At 35.6% G+C, this 24,455-nt stretch overlaps 1 protein-coding gene across 1 annotated transcript in view; it reads left to right on the top strand.

Annotated features, from left to right (window-relative positions):
- Nucleotides 1-4,754: 4,754 nt before the first annotated feature.
- Nucleotides 4,755-24,455, top strand: part of LOC149549419 (histidine acid phosphatase family protein) — a 103,200-nt gene continuing 83,499 nt past the window's right edge. The window contains exon 1 of the mRNA XM_089792799.1: nt 4,755-5,021. Coding sequence (XP_089648925.1) covers nt 4,912-5,021 — 110 coding nt within the window. The 5' untranslated portion in view covers nt 4,755-4,911. The remainder of the gene's footprint in view (nt 5,022-24,455) is intronic.

Genomic DNA, 24,455 nt, shown 5'->3' with positions numbered 1-24,455 from the left:
TAGAAATAGTAATTCTACAATAATTTCCTCAAATTTGCTCCAAATCCTCTAAAAATTGGACTATAGCTTCTTTAATATGGTCTTCAAAAACCCTTTAGAAATATTTTAAAAATTCACTAAAATCTGAGACTTATGCTCTTCCCAAAATTGCCTCAAATGTTGAGAAAAAAAACTTGCCTCTATCGTGCCAAGATCATGCTCTGATACCACTTGTAAAGAAATATCTTGCACAATGGAAGAGATCATATGAAATATTCTACAAATAATTGATAATAACTAAGATTAATAGGCCAATTTGAGGGGAAAACCTCTAAATATCTCCAATGAGAACACACTTCACAATATGATCTTGAAATAAGACTCACAACCTCCTATATATATACCTAATTATGCTTAGGTTGAATATACACAACCCTATATAACACCTAGGCCAACCTACCTACCTAAATAATAATATAATAATGATAACGTGACTTAATTAATGATTAAGATAGCCACAAGTTGACTATTCATAACCCTATATACACCAATATTAAGGGCATAGCAATATCCTTGATTTGCTCGGGCTATACTGACATTTTGTATGATGGAAATTTTGGTTGTAGTATTAACCAACCTTCCTGGATAACTTAAGTGGTTTATCACTAATTGATAATATGTCTTGTGATAGGGTCAACAATAACATGCCGACTAATAGTAAATAAAATATCATTAAATAACATGAATCACATAAACAACATTTACACGTATATGACACCACGATTCAACATGGAAACCCAATTTGAGAAAATCCACCAAGTAACATGCTACCACTTTTCACTCTTTTGAAGTGAGCTCAGTTAAGAGCCAACCCTGTTAAAGGTTACAAAACACATTTTTAGGTATGACCCTATTAAAGCATTTAATCTCCCTAGTAGGAGTGGCATGGTGAGAGGACTTTAAAACATCTCATTAGAATGTCACCTTGATTAAAGGATTTACAAAATGATTGTTAGGTCAACCTTGATTAAAGGATTTAAACTACCACAATGGTTAGAAAGTAATAGTAGGTTTGATCTGTAAAGATATAGCTCACTTTGCACATTAAAATCTCCATTCGGTTCATTTGTTGGTTTATTGACTAGACTTCATTATCATCTCCTTCTTTGATATTCTTGGCAACCCTTCAAGCAATCATACTTCACCAATCTTATCACTTTTTCTCCGCTACTCTATTCTTTACAAGTTCTCCACAAAATCACTAATCAACAACAAACCAACATTCAAAAACATCTCTCATGCCTCCTTATATAGGTAGCTTTGATCTTTTGTTGCTTAACCATCACCATAGATCTTAGGGTTTGGTTACATTCATTGAATCTAATCAACATTTTGACCTTCTACTTCTTTCTTGACACTTCTAGAAACTTCTTCTTTAAATATTTGCCTTTGATCACATAACACACATAATTCATGCATTAAATATGCTAGCTCATCAATTCTTATCATCCACACATTTTGACTAATCTAAAAATTCAATTATGTGGGCCTCAAACTTGACTCTTTCACAAAATATCAATTTGCTAACACTCAGTCATCACTATGTTCTTTTGCTCAATCAAAACTGTGTAGCTTGACTTCTATTGACTTGCTTAGTCTTCACATCGCTCAGTCGCCAATGTATTTTCTTCTTCATCTTTCTTGGTCATAACTAACACTTGACTATTATTGTTTGCTTGACTAACTTTAAGTAAGTTAATCTTCTACTTCATTAGCCTTCATTGACCTTGTAAAACTATTACTCGACAATGCTCATGCCTCTTGACTTGTTTCAACTGTATACTTCTATACTTCATCTCAATTGTCTTCCTTAATTTATATAATTAATAAACAAAACATTATCTTGTTAGAGACTAACTAATCAAATGTCCATTGTAATTCCATCACACTTACTCCTCATCAATCATCAACTCCAATAGTTCATCTAATTATCTCTCTTTTCAAATCCTCTTCACCAATCAATAGATATGACACTCTACACTATTAGTAAATGTCTCTCCAACAGGTTTGACATCAATGACATCATAACACTTGATCCAATTGTAGTTTTCAACAAAACTAACACATAACACAAAGATCATCAAATAACTCATTACACCATATTTGTTTTCAAGAAAACCTCTATTGGGGGTGATACCCACATTTATCTCACTATTGTAGTAATAAGTGCCTTGTTAAAGAAATAAGTCTAAAATAAAAGCTTAGAAATTCACTTTCATTTAGGCACTTGCCTTGAGATTGCCATTCATATATATAATAGATCATTGATCAAATTAAGAAATGAGATTGGACTTACTCTCCTTTATCAAACTGGTTGGTAAATCTTTTGTTCTTGAATAGTTCTAATGCAGCTCTGACACAATATGTGCATCAAACACAATCTATAACTACATAATTTGCATGTATGCATCATAATAGTTAACCATATATCACATATCTGCTTTGCAATAAAAAAATGATCTCCTAGAAGTAAACATCACCGTGATGCAATTACTTTAGACCTTGTGATGATCATATTAGACATAATCATGCATCTAGTTCCATGCTTTATAATCACATGCTCTATTTCCTCAAAATATGTTCATATCGAATTGGTTTATCTGATTAACTGAATACTGCTTTTGATAAACTAATAGTTCTCCAAATGTAAAAATTTTGGTAAATCATTTGATCTCCAAAATGGTAAAGATAAAAGAATAGTAGTTACCATTGATGACAACATGCCATGCTCTACTAATTAGTCTTGCCAACAATCTCCCCCTTTGGCATTGATGAAAACACTTAGTGAAAAATGGCAGTGTCCATTCAAAATATGCACATTCCTCAACAATTTTCTCCCCCTTAGAACCTAGTTTGAGAATAATGAAAAATGTGAAAAATAAATTAAAAATGCCTACAAAAATCCTATATTGTTTGTATGTACATGTATATAATTTTGATAAAGAGATACTTACAACATCTTAAATACATCTAATTAAGTGCTCCTTAATAAGCTAATATCCACAATCAAAGTCTTCATTATGTTGACCAAAATTTGAATCACACCACACAATACATAAGTTGTCTCTTCTACATCTATAATATTCAACGGTGGTGGAGACTTACTAAAGGTAGTGGCTTCCTCTAAGCTCCTTTGAAGAACATCGAACTTAGGAACAATGAGATTCCTAAAGTCAAAAAATCTCACATATACTCTCCTCTTCTCTACATCCAAAGATTCAATCTTGTCATGCAATTTTACTATCTCATCAATGAGATCAAAGTCAAATCCCTTTGATACATCAAATTATAAACCAAAGTGCTTTTCTCTACTTGCTAATTCATTGTTACTTTCCTTGATCAATCTATCAAGCTCTAGTACTTATCAAATGGATTGATACAAGCTTTTAAAATATGAGTACCATCATATATAAACTTATTAATTTGATCTCTACTTGCATCTAATGTGGGTATGTATTTAGAAATTAGTTTATATACATGCACACACCTTTTGACTCTAAATTCCTTTTGTGCCTTATCCTTTGTACACTTCTCTAAGTTCTAAAATTGATTATCAAAGTTGTTCATCAACTCCTCTAGTTGATTGGATGGGTAACTATTTGTTCATTTGGCATAATTTTCTTGAATACCTCAACTACACTAGTAATTATCTTGTTTTCTTTCTCCTTCTTGATCAAGGACTTCTCATGGACTTCAACTTGTGTCAATATTGCAAATATTTTGATTTACCCTTTTGGTATGCCTATATTTATACCATTTTCTCTAGTAGTAAATGTTAGATCATAGGATGTTAACAAAATCACCCATAAATTCCTCAAGTATTTGTTTATGATATTCTGAGGGGTTTTTTATTTTTTCAAAGTAGCACTCACTTCCTTATTTTTCTTTCCATTTTCTTTTAATCACATCCTCAAAAAAATTATGAATTTCCAACTTGAATAGTCTTCCCTTCCATATTTCTTTGCATATGGCTATTTTGATATGTATTGTTTTATAGAAGAATTCCTACCCCAAAATGAAACTCTCTTAGATCCTTCACGCTCCGAATAGGATAGCTAGGTGAGGCCTCTATGTTTTGCTATGCATTTGACCTTTCTACTTACTAATGTCTACCATTCTCCATTATCATAATAAGAAGAGGCTATAATTTTGACACATATTTATTAATATTATTATTTTACTATATTTAATTATAAAAAAAATGTATTTTTAATATCTAAGCTAAATATCTCATAACAAGCACTTCTTGTAATAGTTATAAATAGAATTTAAATATGAAAAATAAATTGAATTTTTTATATAAAAACACAACTTCTTATATAGTTAAATATAGTAACATAATAATTTTAATTTTCATGTTTAAATTCTAATTATAACTATCCCAAAGTGCTCGTTATCAGATATTTGGCTTAGATATTAATGAGGGGACGTGTAAAGTACCAAATTGGTGCGCAGACCATGTCTCGCAGGACAGCATATCATATGTAAGAAAAACAACAAATAAATTATAATTATAATAATAATAAAAAGGAAAAGAAAATGGAAAAGGAAAAGTAATATACCTTGCATTAGTCGGCAAACTTCTTTTCTTCATCCTTCCCTAACAAATTTTTCCTTATTGTTTCTGGCGTATGGAATTTTATCAAAAAAATATCCGACGGAAATAACCAAAGGCTTGTAAACTTATATCGTGAAATGCCACCTCTTAAACCAGTAGTTGTCTAAATTCAAAATACCGTTCCTCTTCAGATTCCTTTACCTCCTTTTTTAAATTTTTAGTTTTTTAAATGCTCTCATCCTTACTTCCATTGAACGCCTGAGTTTGGCATTCAATTTAGTGCTCAGACTCAATCAACTTTGGTATTCTAAGAGATGGAAATCGGGGGAATGAAACTTGCAGTGGGCTTCGCCATAACTCTTTTATTTGCAGTCGCCGTAGGTGTTGAGTTCGACGTTCGCCACCATCTCGGCACAAGTTCGAGGTATTTTTTCCGTCCTCCAATTGTTTAAATGTTTCTTTTCATTTCTGTTTGAAATTTTATCCAGTCTAATGGGTTTGATTGCACAAATTAATTTCCTCAAGTTTTTATAAAGGCTAATAGTTGTCGTTAACGGTGGATCACCAGGTTGGTTTTGGAAAATAGAGGAAAAAAGTACTAAGTCATTGATATTTGTAGCTCTATTCTGAAATCCATAACATCCAACGCAGGTTTTGGAAATGAAAAACATTTTCTTCAAGTACCTATCATAGGCTTTGTTAATAGAATACAGGGCAGATTGGAAGTAAATGAAGAGCACATTAAGTAATGCGTGACATGGGAGCCCTCCTCAAAGTGTATAGTGGAATCTATTTATGTTGAAGGGAACGAAGGCATATTATAGCTGATTATAGGTTCTGATTTTATGTTTATTTACTAAGTACAACAGACTTGTTAAAATAATAGTTAGGGTTTTGACTGTTGGTCAGGTTGTCGATCCCAATCTAGTCTCTTATGAACACTTTATGAATTGCAATTACAAATCAGTATGTTTTCGATGCTTTTCTTTTTTATCCATCTGGTCTACTATGCTTCAGGGGTGAACTGTTAATTCATGCATATCGACATCACATAAGTTTAATATTGGCATACACAATGCAGGTTCCAGCTTCATCCCAGTTGCAAATTTGTTCCCACCATGCAATATAACCCCACGAGAATTTAGAGGTCAGATGTTGCATCGGGGGAAAATATTTGCAATCAAATAGTTTTAAATGGGCGAGTTTGTGCAAATCTTTTTTCCTTTCTTCTTAAGGGTAAACACTTTTGATTGGAGCTCTGAACTGGTAATGCCATGGACTGGAACTTCATCCCTGACATGAAGCCTTGGCAATAACAGCCCAATAGGAGTTTGAATCTTGGTGGCAAGAACCTCAATGTCATGAATTAACCATCACACTATGCCATTACCAGATTAGTGAAAACCCTCTACTGATAATGATTTAATTAGATTTTGGTGGAAGTGGTTTGAGGTGTTCCCCCAGTCAAATTGTTTGGTATTTCATTTGTAACCGGGCAATTGCACTCTTGAAAGCAATGTTACTTTCAATGTTTTCTGGAGCGGAAGACTGTTGTGGAAAAGGTCCAGAAATTGCCCACATTTTAAAATGTTCAGAGGAAGTTGATGGTTTTGGTATACTGCAAACGACTTCCAAATGGTTGAAAGTGAATGCCAAAAATTTGAAATTATAAAAACCTAAAAGGAAGAAGACTATTATAATAGAAGAAGAAAACAGCAAAGAAAAAGAAACTTAATAACAGGTCTATGTAATGTCCCTATTTTTGGAGGAGTTAATTATTAACTTAATAAAGTGATATATTTTATAAAGTCATTAAATAAAACAATCTTCTAGAGGTTGCTGGAAGAAGCGGAGAAAAAATTAAAAAGGAGGCCGACCTATCGAGAAAAAAAGAATAAATAGGCATTGAGGGCTCATTGCCTATCATCGAGATTTATTATTGATTTTTGCTTATGTGCGTTGTGGAGCCTAAGGTTTCTGCAAGTAGTCACAATTGGCCATTGAGAACGAAAACTCTCAATTGGTACGCAATTTTGAGGGTGTGAAAGATCACCTGAATTATTGCAGCTGTGGGAAGGATATTTCAGTCCTTTCACTTGTGCTTAATTGCTGGTTTGAAGTTTCAAGTGGAGTTGCACTTTCATCATATTATCTTCAGCATAATACCAACTTTCATCATTTGATCAATCCAGGGTCTTCATTTCAATCTGTAGTTGCAACAAGTTCTCAATTGTATACAACCAGTTAGGGTTTCTCTGTAATGTGCCATGTCATAATGTTTTGGTGTTGAAAATTGCCATATCATTTGTAAAAACATTTGGTTTTAATTTAGTTTACAAAAGAACCAACATAACTGAGAATATGGCTGAGAGACATTCTCAAAGCCCATCTAGAAGTTTGCGAGATGATGAGACTTTATAGCAAGAGGAGAGGCTTCTACAATCAATAGAGGCAAGTACACAGGCAATGATGGTTATGATGCAACATTTGATTGGGGAAAATAGGAGAAATAATCATAATAATGACCAAGATTACAGGAGCATAGCAGGATCACAACATAGGACACGGTCTGCAACAACTGACAGACCCACACATCCTACATTCAGAGAAGAAACTCCAGCACGCACACCTGATGCTATGGCTTAGAGTTATTGTAGATGAACTCCGACAAGCGAGGAATGAGTGGGATTCATTACCAGAATATGTACAGGATGGATGGACATTTGATAGGTACCTGAACTATAGAGCTGCCAGACAGAAGCAAGTAGATAAACACAATGAGTTGCAACAGGTCACCAACAAGTTGGTATTACCCACATTTGATGGCAGTGGAAAAATGACTGCTCGTGCTTGGATTCATAAGGTGGATACTTTCCTATCTCTGAAGACTATGACAAAATTTGAAGCACACAAGTATGCCACTTTACACTTAGATGGGGCAGCACATGATTGGTGGACACATGGCATGATCACATTGCAACACAATCAGGTAACCACTTATCAGGAGTTTGTGGATAGATTGATAGAAAGGTTTGATAAAAAAAAATCCTGAAGTTTATTTCCGGGAGTTAGCCCAGTTGAGACAGTTAGGAGGCTTAGAACAATTTATCAACGACTTCCAGAAGTTTGCAGTGATGGTGCCTAACATTTCAGAAAGGAGGCTAGTCATTTTATTCACAGAGGGATTAACTGAACCACTCAAGGGGTGGGTAAAGGCCTTTGATCCTCCTACATTACAGGAAGCCATGAAGAAAGCCCGCAGTATGGAACTTGCAGCTCCAGCAAACCGGTTTAGTTGAAAGGGTTCTTCATCATTTAGAGATAACAAAGGGGAATTCAGCAAGGGTAAAGAGAAGGTTAGTGACTCAAAAGACAAACTAGCTACACCTTGGGATAAGGAAACACTTAATGACCTGCACAGGAAAAAGCTATGCTTCTTTTGCAAAGGTCCCTATGAGTTTGGTCATGATTGTCCTATGAGGCCTAAGGGGAAGGCTAACTGAGTGATGTGGGCTTATTACGAGGGTTCAAATTCAGACAACTCAGAGCAACATGATGAGGATCTTGATGAGGCAGAGGGTGAACAAGAGGTAGATAGTGCTGAGAAAAAAAAGGCTCCAGAGATACATTTACAGGAGGCATGTTTGTCTAGTATTCAAAGAGAGGGATCTTACAGATTTCGAGGAGTCTTGGCAAGACAGAAGGTTATTACTCTATTGGATACAGGTGCCACGCATAATTTCATTGATGCACGATTTGTGGAGAGGCGTGGACTCATTATTGAGGAGTTCGAGGGACTAAGAGTTAAGGTAGCCGATGGATATACTCTTCGTTGTGATATGATGGTGCAAGATCTACCTTTGCGCCTGAACAACTATGAGTTTAAGGCGGACTATCATGTGGTCAACATGGGTGACATGGACATAGTACTTGGGATGCAATGGCTACATTCTTTGAAGGAGGTTACCCTGAGATTGGAGGATATGGAGATACGATTCGTGGTGGATGGTAGGACTCATGTGCTGAAGGCTATCCGTAATGGTGATGTCAGGACTATCTCATTTAGGCGGTTGGAGAGATTAGCCAAGCATAATAATATAGAGTGGGCAGCACTATGCGCCTTGATGCCTACCCAGGGGGAGCAACATAAGACTGAATATCATCCAGATATTCAAAAATTGAGAATCAAGTATGGGAAGGCATTCAGTGAGATTCCACCAGGCAGGCCACCAGATAGAGGTATTGAGCACATTATTGAGCTGGAGGAAGGTGCTAAGTCTGTCATGATCACACCATACCGGCACCCAAAACGACTCAAAGATGAGATCGAGAGGACCATCAAGGAGTTGCTAGCGATGGGACACATCAGACCAAGTAAGTCACCTTTTGCATCTTCTGTTGTTTTGGTAAAAAAGAAGGATGGAACTCTACGAATGTGTATTGATTATAGGGTGCTGAATAAGAGAACTATAAAGAACAAGTATCCCATCCCACGCATCGATGAGCTAATAGACGAATTGCATGGGGCTTGTTATTTCACAAAAATTGATTTGAGATCAGGCTATCACCAGATCAGAGTTCGAGAGCAGGATATTGAAAAAACTGCTTTCAGATGTCATTGTGGGCACTTTGAGTTTGTGGTCATGCCTTTTGGTTTGACTAATGCACCTGCCACTTTTCAGTCCACTATGAACAAGGTCTTCCACCATCAGTTGAGGAAATTTGTGCTAGTGTTCTTTGGTGATATTTTGATCTATAGCAGGACATGGCAGGAACATTTAGAGCACTTGGAGACAGTATTGAGCATTTTACAGAGCGATTCCTTGTATGCCAAGGAGTCCAAATGTGATTTGGGGATGACAAAATTGTTGTATCTTGGACACATCATTAGTGTAGAAGGAGTGCGAATGGATCCTGAAAAGATTCGTGATATTGTTGATTGGCCACCACCAGAGAACCTTACACAGTTAAGAGGGTTCCTTGGTCTATGTGGATTCTATTGTAGTTTTGTTACTGACTACTCACGACATGCAGCGCCCATGACAGATTTGCTGAAGAAAGGGGCATTTGTGTGGACTCGGGAGGCACAGGATTGTTTTATGCGGTTCAAGGAAATAATGACTACATGCCCAGTATTAGCATTGCCTGATTTCACGAAGCCATTTGAGCTTCAATGTGATGCTTCTGGAGAGGGAGTTGGTGCTGTACTCATGCAGGACAAGCATCCTATAGCTTATGAGAGTAGGAAACTTAGAGGGGCTGAGAGATCATTCAGCATATATGATAAGGAGATGTTGGCCATCATGCATGCCTTGGCCAAATTCAGACAGTATCTTGTGGGCAGCAAATTTTGTATTAAAACTGATCATAATAGTTTGAGGCACTTTTTGGGACAGCGGGGCCTGAATGATCGTCAGCAGAAGTGAGTGAGTAAGTTATAGGCATATGATTTTGATATCACATATGTTAAGGGGACACAGAATATTGTTGCAGATGCTTTATCCCGTAGGCCACACCTCACTTCTATGATTTAGATATCAGAGGATTGGCGACACTTGATTGTAGCAGAATATGCCAAAGACACGTGGGCCTCTGCTATAGTGGAGGGAACAACAATCGACACTAGATACACTCTCATAGATAATTTGATCATTTACAAGAATAGGATTTACTTAGTCCCAGGATCGAAAGTGAAGCAATTGATTTTGAGAGCATTCCATAATTCACCTACAACAGGCCATCCTGGGTATTTCAAGACTTACAGGTTAGTACGGGAACGGTTCACTAAGGGACTTAAGGCTGATGTTTTGCAATATGTGCGAGAGTGTCATGTTTGCCAGCAGAACAAACAAGAGCACACTTATCCAGCAGGGCTCCTACAGCCACTTCCTATTCTTGACAGAAAGTGACAGTGCATCTCTATGGATTTTATTACGGGCTTGCCCAGGGCCCAGGGGTGCGATTGTATCTATGTGGTGGTGGATAGGCTGACAAAATATGCTCACTTCTTCCCTATTGCTACTACATACTTAGCAACTCAGGTGGCAGAGGTCTTCTTCAGGGAGATTTTTAGATTACACGGTTTGCCTTGGAGCATTGTGAGTGACAGGGACAGCCGCTTCATGAGTCACTTTTGGCAAGAGATATTTTGGTTGTGTGGCACTGAGCTTACACCCAGCACCAGTTATCACCCACATACCGATGGTCAAATGGAGATTGTAAACAAATGGGTGGAAGGGTATTTGAGGAATTATGTGGTAGATCAACAGCGAGCTTGGGTCAGATGGATATATCTCTGTGAGTATTGTTACAATACTACATATCATATGACTATACAAATGACACCCTTCATGGCACTTTATGGTTATGAGGCACCTAGTTTCTTAGATTTGTTGTTGGGAGATAGTCGAGTACCCCGTGCAGGTGAACTATTACAAGAAAGTAAGGATATAGTTGCTACTTTAAGAGACAACATTGCTAGAGCTCAGGACCAGCAAAAGTAGTATGCAGACAAGAAGAGGACTAAGCGTAGTTTTGAGGTAAATGATATGGTTTACCTCATGTTGCAGCCATATAAGCAGTCCACTCTCAAGAAGAGTGGTGCAGAGAAACTTAAGCCACGCTATTATGGACCATTCAGGATCATTAGTGAATGGGTGAGGTGGCTTATGAGTTGGAGCTTCCCACAGATAGTAGAGTGCACAATGTGTTTCATGTATCACGCCTCAAAAAGGTGTTGGGTCAGAATGTGATGCCTTCTGCAGTATTACCTCCCTTGGATGTTGAGGGGAAATTGATCTTAGTGCCAAAATCCATTTTGGATAGTAGAGAGAAGCAGCTTCGCAGGAGAGTAATCAGAGAGTATCTAGTTAAGTGGAAAAATTTACTTGTTGAAGATGCTACTTGGGAGGGAGAAGTGATTTTGTAGCATCCAGCATTAAGATTGCTTGAGGCCAAGCAATTTTAGGAGGGGCGGACCTGTAATGTCCCTATTTTTGGAGGAGTTAATTATTAACTTAATAAAGTGATATATTTTATAAAGTCATTAAATAAAACAATCTTCTAGAGGTTGCTGGAAGAAGCGGAGAAAAAATTAAAAAGGAGGCCGACCTATCGAGAAAAAAAGAATAAATAGGCATTAAGGGCTCATTGCCTATCATTGAGATTTATTATTGATTTTTGCTTATGTGTGTTGTAGAGCCTAGGGTTTCTACAAGTAGTCACAATTGGCCATTGAGAACGAAAACTCTCAATTGGTACGCAATTTTGAGGGTGTGAAAGATCACCTGAATTATTGCAGTTGTGGGAAGGATATTTCAGTCCTTTCACTTGTGCTTAATTGCTGGTTTGGAGTTTCAAGTGGAGTTGCACTTTCATCATATTATCTTCAGCATTTAGTCTCCACCATTTGATCAATCCAGGTTCTTCATTTCAATCTGTAGTTGCAACAAGTTCTCAATTGTATACCGCCAGTTAGGGTTTCTCTGTAATGTACCATGTCATAATGTTTTGGTGCTGAAAATTGCCATATCATTTGTAAAAACATTTGGTTTTCATTGAATGAATACATTGGCCCTATTATTTCTTTTATTCAGCAATATACTTTCAGCAGTGTATTAAATTTAGGGTTTTTTTTAATGGCCTATTGGAAAGGGTCATTACAGTCTACATATGAAATACCTCACAACTACTGCAGGAATAATCTTATTGGAAGGGGACAGGAGGTTATTAGGTTGCCAGATTTGCAGCAGTTTTTTCATTACTTTGTTACCAAATATTTAAATCTAGATAAGTAGTAATCATGATGCTGACTGGACATAAAATTGAGTTACGGCATAACAAAACTATGCTAAAATGTCCACCTTGCTGAGGTCATTGCAGCTGCCAAATCACAACAAAAATTGTTGTCCAATATGCATGAGGCATGCTGCTTGTAATGATTATGATGCTAATTGGACATAAAAATAAGTTGCAGCGTAACAAAAATATGCTAAATGTCCACCTTGCAGAGGCCATTGCAGCTGCCAAATCATGAGTACAAGCCAAAACTGGATGCCCTGTATGCAAGACACATTTTGCTCTGTAAAATACAAAACATGACTCGTTTCCCGTGTATTTTGCATTAGTGGAAACTATCTTTACTAAAACAGGATGCATTTATTAATTTGAGGCAATTTAATTGAAATATCTAGCTATCTTTTTGATGATGGTATTCAACAAAGGAATTTTTAATTGAAACATCAATTTGGGCATTGCCTTAAAAGTGGCTCAGCTGGTAAGGTGATCAAGTCTTCATTATCTAGGCATTTAATATCAAATTTCGTACGATGTAAAGATTTGTAATTGTTAATTTATGCTATTGTCATGGCTTAAAATTTTAATGGAAGTAATTTATATTTAGAGTTTTGCTCTAGATATTGAAGAACTATAAGTTTCAGATATTTGGTGACATAATATGCATGCTAGCAACAAGATAGAGGTTATGAAGGATAGATGATTTATATTTGATTTCATATTTCTAATACCTTGATTAGATACATCTAAAGCATTTGATCTTGAAGATGCTTTATCTTCTTGATTTTCTGTCTAATTTGTTGTTCTCAAAATATCTGTTTGTGAGAGTTTATTTTTTAGCTACTAGACTAGCTTGTTCTCATTGAATGACAACCCAATCCAAGGAGATTGATTGCCATTTTATCATTTATATATGTGAAACCATTTCTTTATAGCAGATTGGCCAGCTTTGCTTATGCAAATTTTATTTCTGGTAAAGCTATTATTCTCAGTCAATCATGACCCGGTTTATGGAAACTGATTAATTTACCATTTTATCATTTAAGTTTATGAAACCATCCTCTTACGGCATGTTGGTTTGCTGGTGCTCAATTTTTACTGATGTTTTTAATTTGTTTAAATTCTGTCATGGATGAAAATGGTTTCTAATGAAAGGAAACTAAGTTCCTTTGAATTTGTTCTCACTAGTTACACTTGGATAACAATCAAACACTTATAAATTAAAATGCTCAGTGAAAATAAGACTGGTCAAAATACACCAAGACAATAAACTAAAAATAACTTTTTAAGTGCAGAAATAAGAATTATAGATGTTGAGGAACCTGTAGTTGAAATTTATAGCTCTTGGCTAAGGACACCAGCATGTCATGTGGACATCCATATGTAGCGCTGTCATCTTGTACAAAGTCTGAGTAGAAAGATGCCCAAAAAGTGGGAAATCCTAGCTAAGCAATTTACCTAAATTGCAAGACCAGAAACAAATCTGCACCAACAAATACTGCACAAAGAATATGTAGAAATAAACTAAATAACAGGATTTGTATCATTCAGATATATAATAAAAATGAATCTACAAATAACAATAAAGAACTTGCAAACCTCCATACCATTGAATGCCCATGAAATACGTGCAGGCTTGAAGAAGAGGGAAAGTGTTTGGGGGATATCTGGGGATTCACCATAGTCAAATCCATGCTTTGGTGTTTCCATTGTTACAAGAGCCAAAGTAGATAGAGACAAATAAAATAGTGCATCTTCTTATTCTTAGTGCTTCTTGAAATAAGAGCAATCACCAAAACTGAAATATTGAGGGATGTGATAATCTCAAGGTCCTCAGGGGCACAAGATGAAAAGAAAATATTGCCTGCAAGGCTTGATGAAGCCAAAGAAAAATACATATGTGAGAGAATTCTATAGCAAGTTGTAACTGTTGAGTTGTAATTGATGTCAAAGGATAAGCTTTCAGAATCTGATCATTGTCAAAAGACATCCTATTGCTGAAGCAAATCATGATATGGCCGTCTTCATCAGCAAAACATTAGCAAGAAATAAAGGAATCATTGATGGTGCCCAGAACTAGAGTTTGTAATTATCTATCTGGCCTGAATTAAATAATGTTTTATGGGTGACAGAAAATCATTTTTAGATGCTTCATGTTAAATCTGTGTATAAAATTATAAAATTATTCTACTGATATATTTCGAGCAATGAGTTGGGTAAAAATAACTTTTAGGTTTCTATTAGTATATCAACAAACTCTTACTTCTTAAATTTTGATTAAATGCAATAGCAATGCTTCCAAACCTTAATCAACCATACATGCAAGATCTACCAAGGAAGGCCGTGTAAACATATAATAGAGCACTTCAAGTACACTTTCCTGTGTATTAGACTTCAAATACTCTTCCCTATATATCAGACTTCATATACTCTTTCTTGCATATCAAACTTCACATAATATACTTCAATTACTCTTCACTTCTCATACCTCATTGCATTGGGTTGACATTAATGCATGAAGCAAGTTGACATCAATGACAACACCGAACACATACTGTGATGCAGGAGCATCTTGGGTTCTTTGGCAATCTTGCATCATCCAAAAAGATTTCTTGTTTATTGTTCTTGTTTGCTGTTCGTAGAATGGCCCTTGCCATTTGGCTTCTTTCCTTCCGCACAATTGGAATCTTAATGAAGGCCTATCATGGATCCTTATCCTATGTTCGTGGAAATTAATTCAATCATATGCGGGATTTATCCTTATCTTTGCTTGAGGCATGCTTTTTTCCTGGCATAGCAAGTAATGTGTGGGTTTGGTTTTTGCAAGGTTGCTTGTGATATCAAGGCTTTCCTCGATGTTGGGGATCTCTTCTTGGATCAGGTGTGGACCTATCTTTGCCCCCACAGACGTTATTGGATAGAAGGAAGAATAAATAAATTTGGTTATTTAAGCCCGATTGTAATTTGAATGTTTATGCCTGCAACCAAGAAGACTTTATGCCTAGCATGTTATAAGAAGATTGTCTCATTCTATTTGCATTGAATTTAATATATACTTCTTGTGGTTTCTTCAACATTGTTGGCTTCTGTGTGCAACTCCAGCGAGGGTAGTAGCTTGAGGGTGCCTTTTCACCCTTCTGCTTTATGTCAAGTGGTATCAAAGTGAAGGTTTCTTTCCTTGCAAAGTCTTGGGATTGTGGAGAACCTTGATTGGATTGGTTAGAGGGGGCAGATCTGGTTTTTGACCTATAACTTGCAGAGGGTTACAATTATTGCAAGAACTATTGTCAAAAATGGTTCGCAGTAGAGGAAATGTAGACAATGTTATGATGGGCACATGGAAACAAATTGCAGCTAGACTTGAAGCTGTTGAGACAACTTAGAGAAGAGGAGTACATCTTGATGATGCTAGTGATGAAGAAGTAGCAATAGTACCGAATCTTGAATCTAAGGAAGAACAAGATGAGGAAAGACTTTTTAAGGCTTTGGCTAGAGCAGCTACAAAGTTGAAGGGACATGCTTCTCTTTGGTGGGAACACTTGCAAATTGATAGATGAAGGAGAGGAAAAGAACAGATCAAGGGTGAAAATGGTTGGTAAGTTGAAAAAGAAATTCCTTCCTGCTGATTATCAAGTTAATTTGTTGAGAAGAATGCATAATTTGAGACAAAAAGACATGATTGTGAAAGATTATATGGAGGAATTCTATAAGTTGGACATTAGATCCGGACATGTTGATGATGATGTTGAAAAGATTGCTAGATACTTGAATAGTTTGAGAACTTCAGTACAAGATGAGATTAGTTTTGTGAAAATGGAAAGTGTTGAAGAAGCATACTTGTATGCCTTGAAAGCGGAAGGAAAATTGGCAAAGAAACAAGAACATGGAGAGAGGACAAGAGGTTGAGATTTTAGCAGAGGAAGATCTTGTGGAGAAAGTAGCAGATTTGATAATGTATCTAATGACAAAGGAAAATTTGAATAGAAAGAAGATAATGCTAGCAGAGAAAGAGGTAACTACACGAGAGGTAATTATTCTGGTTACTCTAGGAATAACAATATTGGTAAAAGGGAAGATAGATATTGGTTAAAGGGTTACTTGTTTTAAATGTGGACAAGAAGGACATAGAGCCTTTGAATGTACACTTTCTATTAAGAAGATAGGAAGTAGTAGCAGAAATGCTTTGATTCAAGAAGAAGCTATTGGATAAAATGCTGATGAAGGTTGAGCCTAAGAATGTTGATGAAGGTTGTAAAGATGACTACTAGATAAAAGCTATGGAAGAGTAATTATAGCAGATTGAAAAGAACAAGACTTGGGAGTTGGTTCTTTGACCTAAAGATAAGAATGTTATTGAAACTAAATGAGTATTAGAAACAAGATGAATGAACAAGGTGAAGTTGTGAGAAACAAAGCATGACTAGCGCATAAAGGATATTCACAGCAAGAAGGAATTGATTTTGAAGAAACTTTTGCACCTATTGCTAGATTAGAAGCAATAAGAATGTTTTTTGGCATATGCAACTAACAAGTACTTCAAAGTTTATCAAAAGGATGTTAAATCAGTTTTTTTGAATGGAGAACTTGAAGAAGAGGTATAGATTGAACAACTTGATGGTTTTCCCTTGACAAATGAAAAATATATGGTTTACAGATTAAACAAGGCACTATATGGAGTGAAACAAGCACCTAGATCTAGCTTGGTATGCAAGATTGGATAAAAATTTGACAAATTTGGGATATGTGAAAGGTAATGCTGATAGTAATTTGTATTTGAGAAAGAATGAAGATGGTTTGCTGATTGTTGTAGAATTTGTGGATGACATTATTTTTGGAGCTAATGATGAAGCTAGCAAGACATTTTCAGTAGAAATGAAGAAGGAATTGAGATGAGTATGATTGGAGAGATGAAATACTTGTTAGGATTGCAGATTGTACAAAACAAAGATGGAGTTTTTATATCACAAGCTAAGTATCTTATAGTTTTTTTGAAGAGATTTGGATTAGAGATTTATAAACTTGTTGGGAAACCTATGGTAAGAAGATGTAGTTATCTAGCAAAGATGAATCTCCTAGGGTAGAACAAACAAAGTACAGATATATGATTAGTGGATTTCAGTATTTGACACATATAAGACTTGATATAGCAAATGCAGTTAAAGTTGTGGCGAGATTTGAAGCAGATCCTAAAGAGACACACCATGCAACAGTGACCATAATTTTCAAATATTTGAAAGGAAATCCGGATTATGGTTTGTGGTATGATAGATTACATGAATTCTTATTGTGTGCATACACTGGTGCTGATTGGGTAGGAAGTGTAGATGACAGAAAGAGCACTAGTGATGCTGCATTCTTCTTGGGAGGAAGATTGGTTTCTTAGCTAAACAAAAAATAGGATTGCATTTCATAGAGTATGTAGCAACAACTAATAATTGTAATTAGATTATTTCGATGAAGTAGATGCTCAAGGACATTGGAGTTGAGATTACTAAGTCTATTATCATACATTGTGATAACACAAGTACATTATGTCAAAGAATTCAGTTTTACATTCAAAGACAAAGCATATATCTATTAAGCATGACTTTTTGAGAGAGAAGGTTGTAGAGAACGAGATCAGATTAGAATATGTTAGCACAAAGGAGTAGATAACAAACATATTTACAAAACCTTTAGCAAAGGACACATTTGAGTATTTGAGAGTTATGCTTGGGGTTACGCCCCAACCTACTTCAGAGTAGTTGATGCAGAGATTGCATCAGTCTAGTTTGTAACAAAGCACTATATTTCTTCTATTTGGATTGGATGCTTGATTCTTCTCCTATGAGAGAGTATTTGTGTTTAAGCCAAGTCATCAAGGACTCTTGGTAGTGGTATTTAAACAGTGTCTTTGGATAATTGAGCTTGAATAGATTGTTTTGGAAATGATTGAACTTAGAGAATTGACATAATGATACCTTTGTCATTCATGTCAATGGGGGAGAGATTAGTACATGAAAAACATTATCTTGATACATTCTTGATAGAAGAAAGATTATTCCTTATGGGGAGAGTAATGCATTGATGAGGTTAGTTTATGTATGGGGGAGACAAACACCTTCCTTGTGCATATTAATTATGTATGTATCTGAGATTGAGCTATATGTTTACATTCATGAGCAACATGAATGAGGGAGTAAAGGTAGACGAGGAAGAAATATATTTGGTATTCATGGTACTTAGATATTTTTCATCTATGTTGCCATCAATACCAAAAGTGGAGATTTGTAGCATGAATGCTGATGGTATTCCTATGAGGGAGTATGTTAGCATTGCTGGAGACATAATTTAGTGCTTATGTGTTGCATTCATGACAATGTTTGTCATTGATGTCAACATACACCTCATTCTATGAATATTTCTAGAGTTGCATAGCCAGATGCATTTGGCATGGTCAACGGTCATGGTCAATGAGTTGGGATGTATGCTCTTAGACATATTTAGATGTGTATAGATTCTACAATTAAGTGCATAGAAAGAGATATGCAGCTATGACAGAGTTATGTGATTTTTTTGGAGGTAGCTTTCAGAGAGAGTTTAACTTCATCTTTTGACTTAGATGGAATTGTGTTCAACGTGTTTAGAGGATTGTCAAAGACATATTCAAGATGCTATGTTCCAGATGGCGAAATCAGATTTGCAGTTTGAGCCAACTTATGAAGTTTGTTTAGCTTGTTTGTTTCTATGAGCCGACTATTCATAAAATCACTATGCAAAGAACTTGATTGTAATGTATCATGTATTGTAATATCTTAATGATGTCCTGCCTCAAGGCTGACTCAATACTCATTTTAGGACTTGGTATAAAGGAACGATCATTTCCTTGTGGTAGTGTAGATCAGTGAGATCATATGCATTGTGATGTTTGGTAATGCGAACTTGGATGCATATTTTAGTATTTGATCAAAGTAGAGATTGATGTTGAGGATGTATTGTGAGCTTCAAAGGAATTGTATTGGCAAAGAAGTTGCTGTTTAGTTAGTTCAGAACTTGGGTAGATTATCTTGAAGATTGTTTGGCAAAGATAGTTTGAGGCAATATGAACAGTGGGTTCAGTTGCTCTCTTTTCAACTCCTAACAGGGTTGGCACAACACCTAACAGAGTTGGAATCTTCTAACAAGGATTCAAAGTCTCCTAACAGGGACTCATATATAGTGATTGTGTTTCATTGGCTCTCAACAGAGTCCATCCTTTCACAAGGACCTTTTATATAAGTACATTATCTTGTGGGCATCATTCTCACTAGGGTTTTCACTTTGATGAAGTGTATCCCTAATTAACATATCTGGTGTTATTGTGCATGGTTATCTTTTTATGGTTGTTGCATCTATTGTTTACATGCTTCAGAATTAATAAATATGTTGAGAGTTTTTTTAAGTACATAATTGATTCACCACCCCCCTAGTTATCTTGGTGGACTTTACTTTCTAACAAAAACACCATAACATAATTGTATAGCAAAAAGGAGGAACAAATCAATCAGAGAAGCAACTAGAGATATGATGCTTGAAGGTAACTTGTCACATAACTTTTGGAGAGAAGCAGTAAACACCACAATATATACAATGAATAGAGTTCGGATCATACAAGGAACTAGTAAAACACCTTATGAACTTTGGTTTGGACATACATCAGTGTGAAATACAATAGAATCTTTGGAAGTAAATGTTGCATCAAAAAGAGAAGATGATATTGGGAAGTTTGATGCTAGAAGTGATGAAGGTATATTTCTTGGATATTCTTTGAAAAGCAAGACTTATATTGTTTTAATAAGAGATTGAATACTATTTTTGAAAGTGCTAATGTGAAAGTTGATGAGAAGTACAAAATACAAAAAGGATACTTGATTATGATTTAGATGAGAATACTAATCAAAGACCTAACAATCATAATGAATTATTTTATGAAACTGACAATGACTTGCAAGCAGAAGAACCAAGAGAAGAATCTATATTAGAACTTAGAGAAAAAGTCAGAACAGAGCAAGGAAGACCTAGATATGTTGCAAGAATATCACCCGGTGAATCAAATAGTTATAAGTACAAATAAAAGATTAAAGGCAAAGAACAAGGTAAATGAAGAATTATGTTTGATGTCCTAATTTCAACCCGCAAAAGAGGCCCATTGTACACCGCATTTAAAATGGAGTCAAGAGACCGCGCTGATGAAGTATTGCATGTTGCCTCTATGTGAATGGGCTTCCTTTCAACTTGGTGAGATCGCCATATTGGAAGGAAATGGTGGCAGCAATCAAAGAATCACCAGCTGACTACACAAGCCCGAGGTATGAAAAGGTGCGTACAACTCCATTGTAACAAGAGAAGACACATATAGAGAAAGACCTTCAACCAATCAAAAAATCTTGGAAAACTTCGGGTCTAACTATTGTGTCAGATGGTTGGAAGGATACAAGAAACTGACCACTGGTTAATGTGATTGCAGTTTCCCCCAAAGGGGCAATGTTTTTGAAGGTAATTGATTGTAAGGGGCAAGTGAAGGATTCCGAATTCATTTCTAGAATCCTCATTGAGGCCATCAAGATGGTGGGTAGTGAGAATATAGTACAGGTGGTCATAGACAATGCCAAAAATTGTAGGGGTGCGGGTGCTTTAGTTGAGAGTCAGTATGAGCATATTTTTTGGACTCCATGCATTGTTTACTCCCTTACCTTGATCATGCAGAGGATTGACACTCAAATAGATTGGGTAAAAAAAATATATCAATAGGGGGAGGACATATAGATGTTTGTGACCAACCACCACATGTCACAATCCATTTTTAGAACATACTCCAAATTGGAGTTGCTGAAGGTAAATTGATTTTTTAAAATTACTAAGTTTCGTGGATTTGTATTTTAGTTAAAAATTAAAAATTATAATTATATTGTCAATTGACATATTGTTAACTTGCTTAGGTTGCTGAGACTCGTTTTGCATCTCATACAATTGTTATGAGACGACTCCTCAAGGTAAAAGCTACATTGGGCCAAATGGTCATCGGTAATCAATGGGGCATATGGAAGATATCAAATTTAGAAAGAGCACAAAGGATCAGGGATTTGATCTTGAATGAGAGTTGTTGGGCTTGTGAGGCATATGTATTAGATTTCACCGAGCCCATCGTGACTATGTTTCGTTTTGCTGATACAAATACACCTTGCTTGGGGGATGTGTATGATGGCATGGACACCATAATTGAGAAGGTAAAACATTCTATACAAGCACATGAGAGTGACCCCACATAATGTGAAACCTTATGCAAACAAGTGCAAGCAATTATCCACCATCGCTGGAATAAGATGACTACCCCATTGGACCTCCTTTCATATGCCTTATCTCCTAGGTACTATAGTAAGGAGGTAGTTGGTATGCCAGGTAGAGTTGCACCATTTGTAGATGAGGAGGTTGCTGAGGGGTGCCACAAAGCTCTTACAAGACTCTTCCCACTGGAAGAAATGCATGAAAAAGTGAGGGAAGAATTTGGGTTGTTTGCTTCGGGGTTGAGGCATTCTCCATTTGCACTAAAGGACCAAAATAGAATGGGAGCTATCACATGGTAGTACATATATGGTCAACTTTTCAAGCATCTTCAACCTCTTGCAATCAAGGTCCTATCACAAGTAAGTTTTTTATTTTATTTTGTAAATTTGTTTAAAACTATTATGTTTACACTTGCAATCTAGAATTTAGTGTTTCACACATTCTTTAAAATTAATTTGCTTTTCATTTGTATGTTTTGTGACAACTATCCAGGTTGCTAGTTCTTCTATTGCTGAAAGGAATTGGAGTACATACTCCTTTATCCATTTAGTGAAGCACAACTGGTTGGGCTCCAAGAAAGCTGAGGGCTTGGTCTTTGTCCACACCAACTTGTGTCTTTTGTCACGTAAGAATGATCATTACAAGTAAGGGGCAACAAAGCTTTGGGATGTAGCCCTTGAGTGTGTAGATTTGGATGCAACACCTCATGATCTTATTATAGTCGGAGATGGTGATGATGATAGTGTGGCATGTGGTTCATCTAGCATAAGTGGAACTATGTTTGGTTCAAATGATCTTTCTGCAGTTGGAGATGATGATGAGAATGTGGATTTTCTTGCGAGTCCCTATGATTTAGAGTCAGACTCTAATGCAAGTTGATTGAATCTTCAATCATTAACTATGTTTTTATTTTGTTGGAATCTTGAACATGACCTATTTGAACTTATTGTCTAAGACTAAACTCTAATGTTGGACAAGCACATATTGATATATTATATGAATTTTGAAATATCTTGAATTTTGATAAAGGGTTAAGTATCATAGAGTCATAGTCATACTATCAAATGATTTTTTTTTTTTGTATATTTCTTGCATTTCTTTGCATATATATATATATTTAAATATATATATATATATATATATATATATATATATATATATATATATATATATATATATATATATATATATATATTTTAAAAAAGAAAATTTCCTCCCGCATCCGCATCCGCAAAAAAAATCCCCGCATCCCATATCCACTTCCAGAATCCACATCCGAATCGGTAACTTAGGATTATTAGGTAGTTACTAATTATAGTAAATCACTAGTTGATATAGATGGACCCAAAATATCTTTGGAGTTATGACATGCTAATTATTATTATTATTTTTTTATTGGTAAACGGCCGAAGCCTAGATTAATTATTATTATATGTTAAGCAGAGGTAGATTCGAACCCAAGACCTCCCACATGAGAGGCTTGCAAGTTACTATTGCGTTGTAGGCTTTTGCCTATGACATGCTAATTATTAATAAAGTAATACTTAATTAATAATTATCTAGAAGTGCACATCATTAAATGTTATTTGACTTTATTTTTAAAGGGGTTATTTAATGATCATTAAGTCAAATTATAAAGTGTACATGTGGAATAATGTAAAGTATCAATTTAAAGGGAGATATAAGTGATTAATAAAATCTACTTTATATTATTTATTTGTTGTGCACCAAATGGAGGGAAATAAAAAAAATTATTATATTCATATCATGGCAACAAAAGCAAATATGTTTAAATGCCTAAGTTGGATTTATGTCATTTAAAGAGAATTCAAGAAGCTATTGGACGATTGAGATTGAAAGTTATAAATACATTCAATGCGAAGGGAAAACCATTCAATTGAGCATTTTTGATAATTGCGAGTTTGTGTTGTTGAGAACCAAGGGTTTTCAAGTTTCCTTATCTGATAGAATTGTGAATTCTATCTAGATGCACTTTGAATTGGTAAATCAATGCCTGTGAATTGTGCTTGAGGATGGTTTAAATCAAAGCCATCATTACACTTATATAGTGATCGATTTGAGAGAAGAGGTTCAATGCTTAATCTCAATAATAATCCACAGAGTTTAGAGGGAGTTTTTTTTGTAAATAGCTGCCATTAGAGGTCAGTGTTTGGAAGATTAAGCAGCCGCACTACATCTGTTGTCTGCAGCCATTGATTGTAGGCTGTGATCTGAGTTTGAAGGCAGTGTTAGTCTCTACAGGTGCTGCGATATCATTTGGAGAGCCCGAGCTTACTTGTTGAGGGCCCAATTTCATCAAAAGTAGCGAGCAAGTTCAATTCCAGCATCAACATTGAAGATTCGACATTATCTAGGAAGGCTGCAACTTCAATCTTGAATGCCAATTTGAATATACATTGCTTCTACAGGTTCATTATAAGTTTTAAAACTAATTTCTGCAATTATATTGCCTTGCAGACATTTCTTTGGTGGAAGAAAAGGGGTTGCTAGTGAATAAAAAAGTTTGAATTAGTCTCTGTGGCATTGATATTTGTAATTCTAATTTGGTCAAAAATCATTAAAATTATATGTTCCAAAACCAAAAAGGTGGTTTAAACTTTGCAGAGATCAAACAAGAAATAGAAAGGAATCCAGGGTTTGTCAGTGTAAGAACTGGTTAGGGTTCTTACAGTGGTATCAGAGTTTGCATGCAAAGTGTTTGACAAATTGTCAAACATGGAAAATTGATAACCCAAGACAG

This window comes from Cupressus sempervirens, chromosome 7 (assembly GCF_028749045.1).
Source record: "Cupressus sempervirens isolate cs-2001-9-10 chromosome 7, ASM2874904v1, whole genome shotgun sequence".
NCBI classification, from domain to species: Eukaryota; Viridiplantae; Streptophyta; class Pinopsida; order Cupressales; family Cupressaceae; genus Cupressus; species Cupressus sempervirens.
This window is presented reverse-complemented; position numbering and strand designations above follow the sequence as displayed.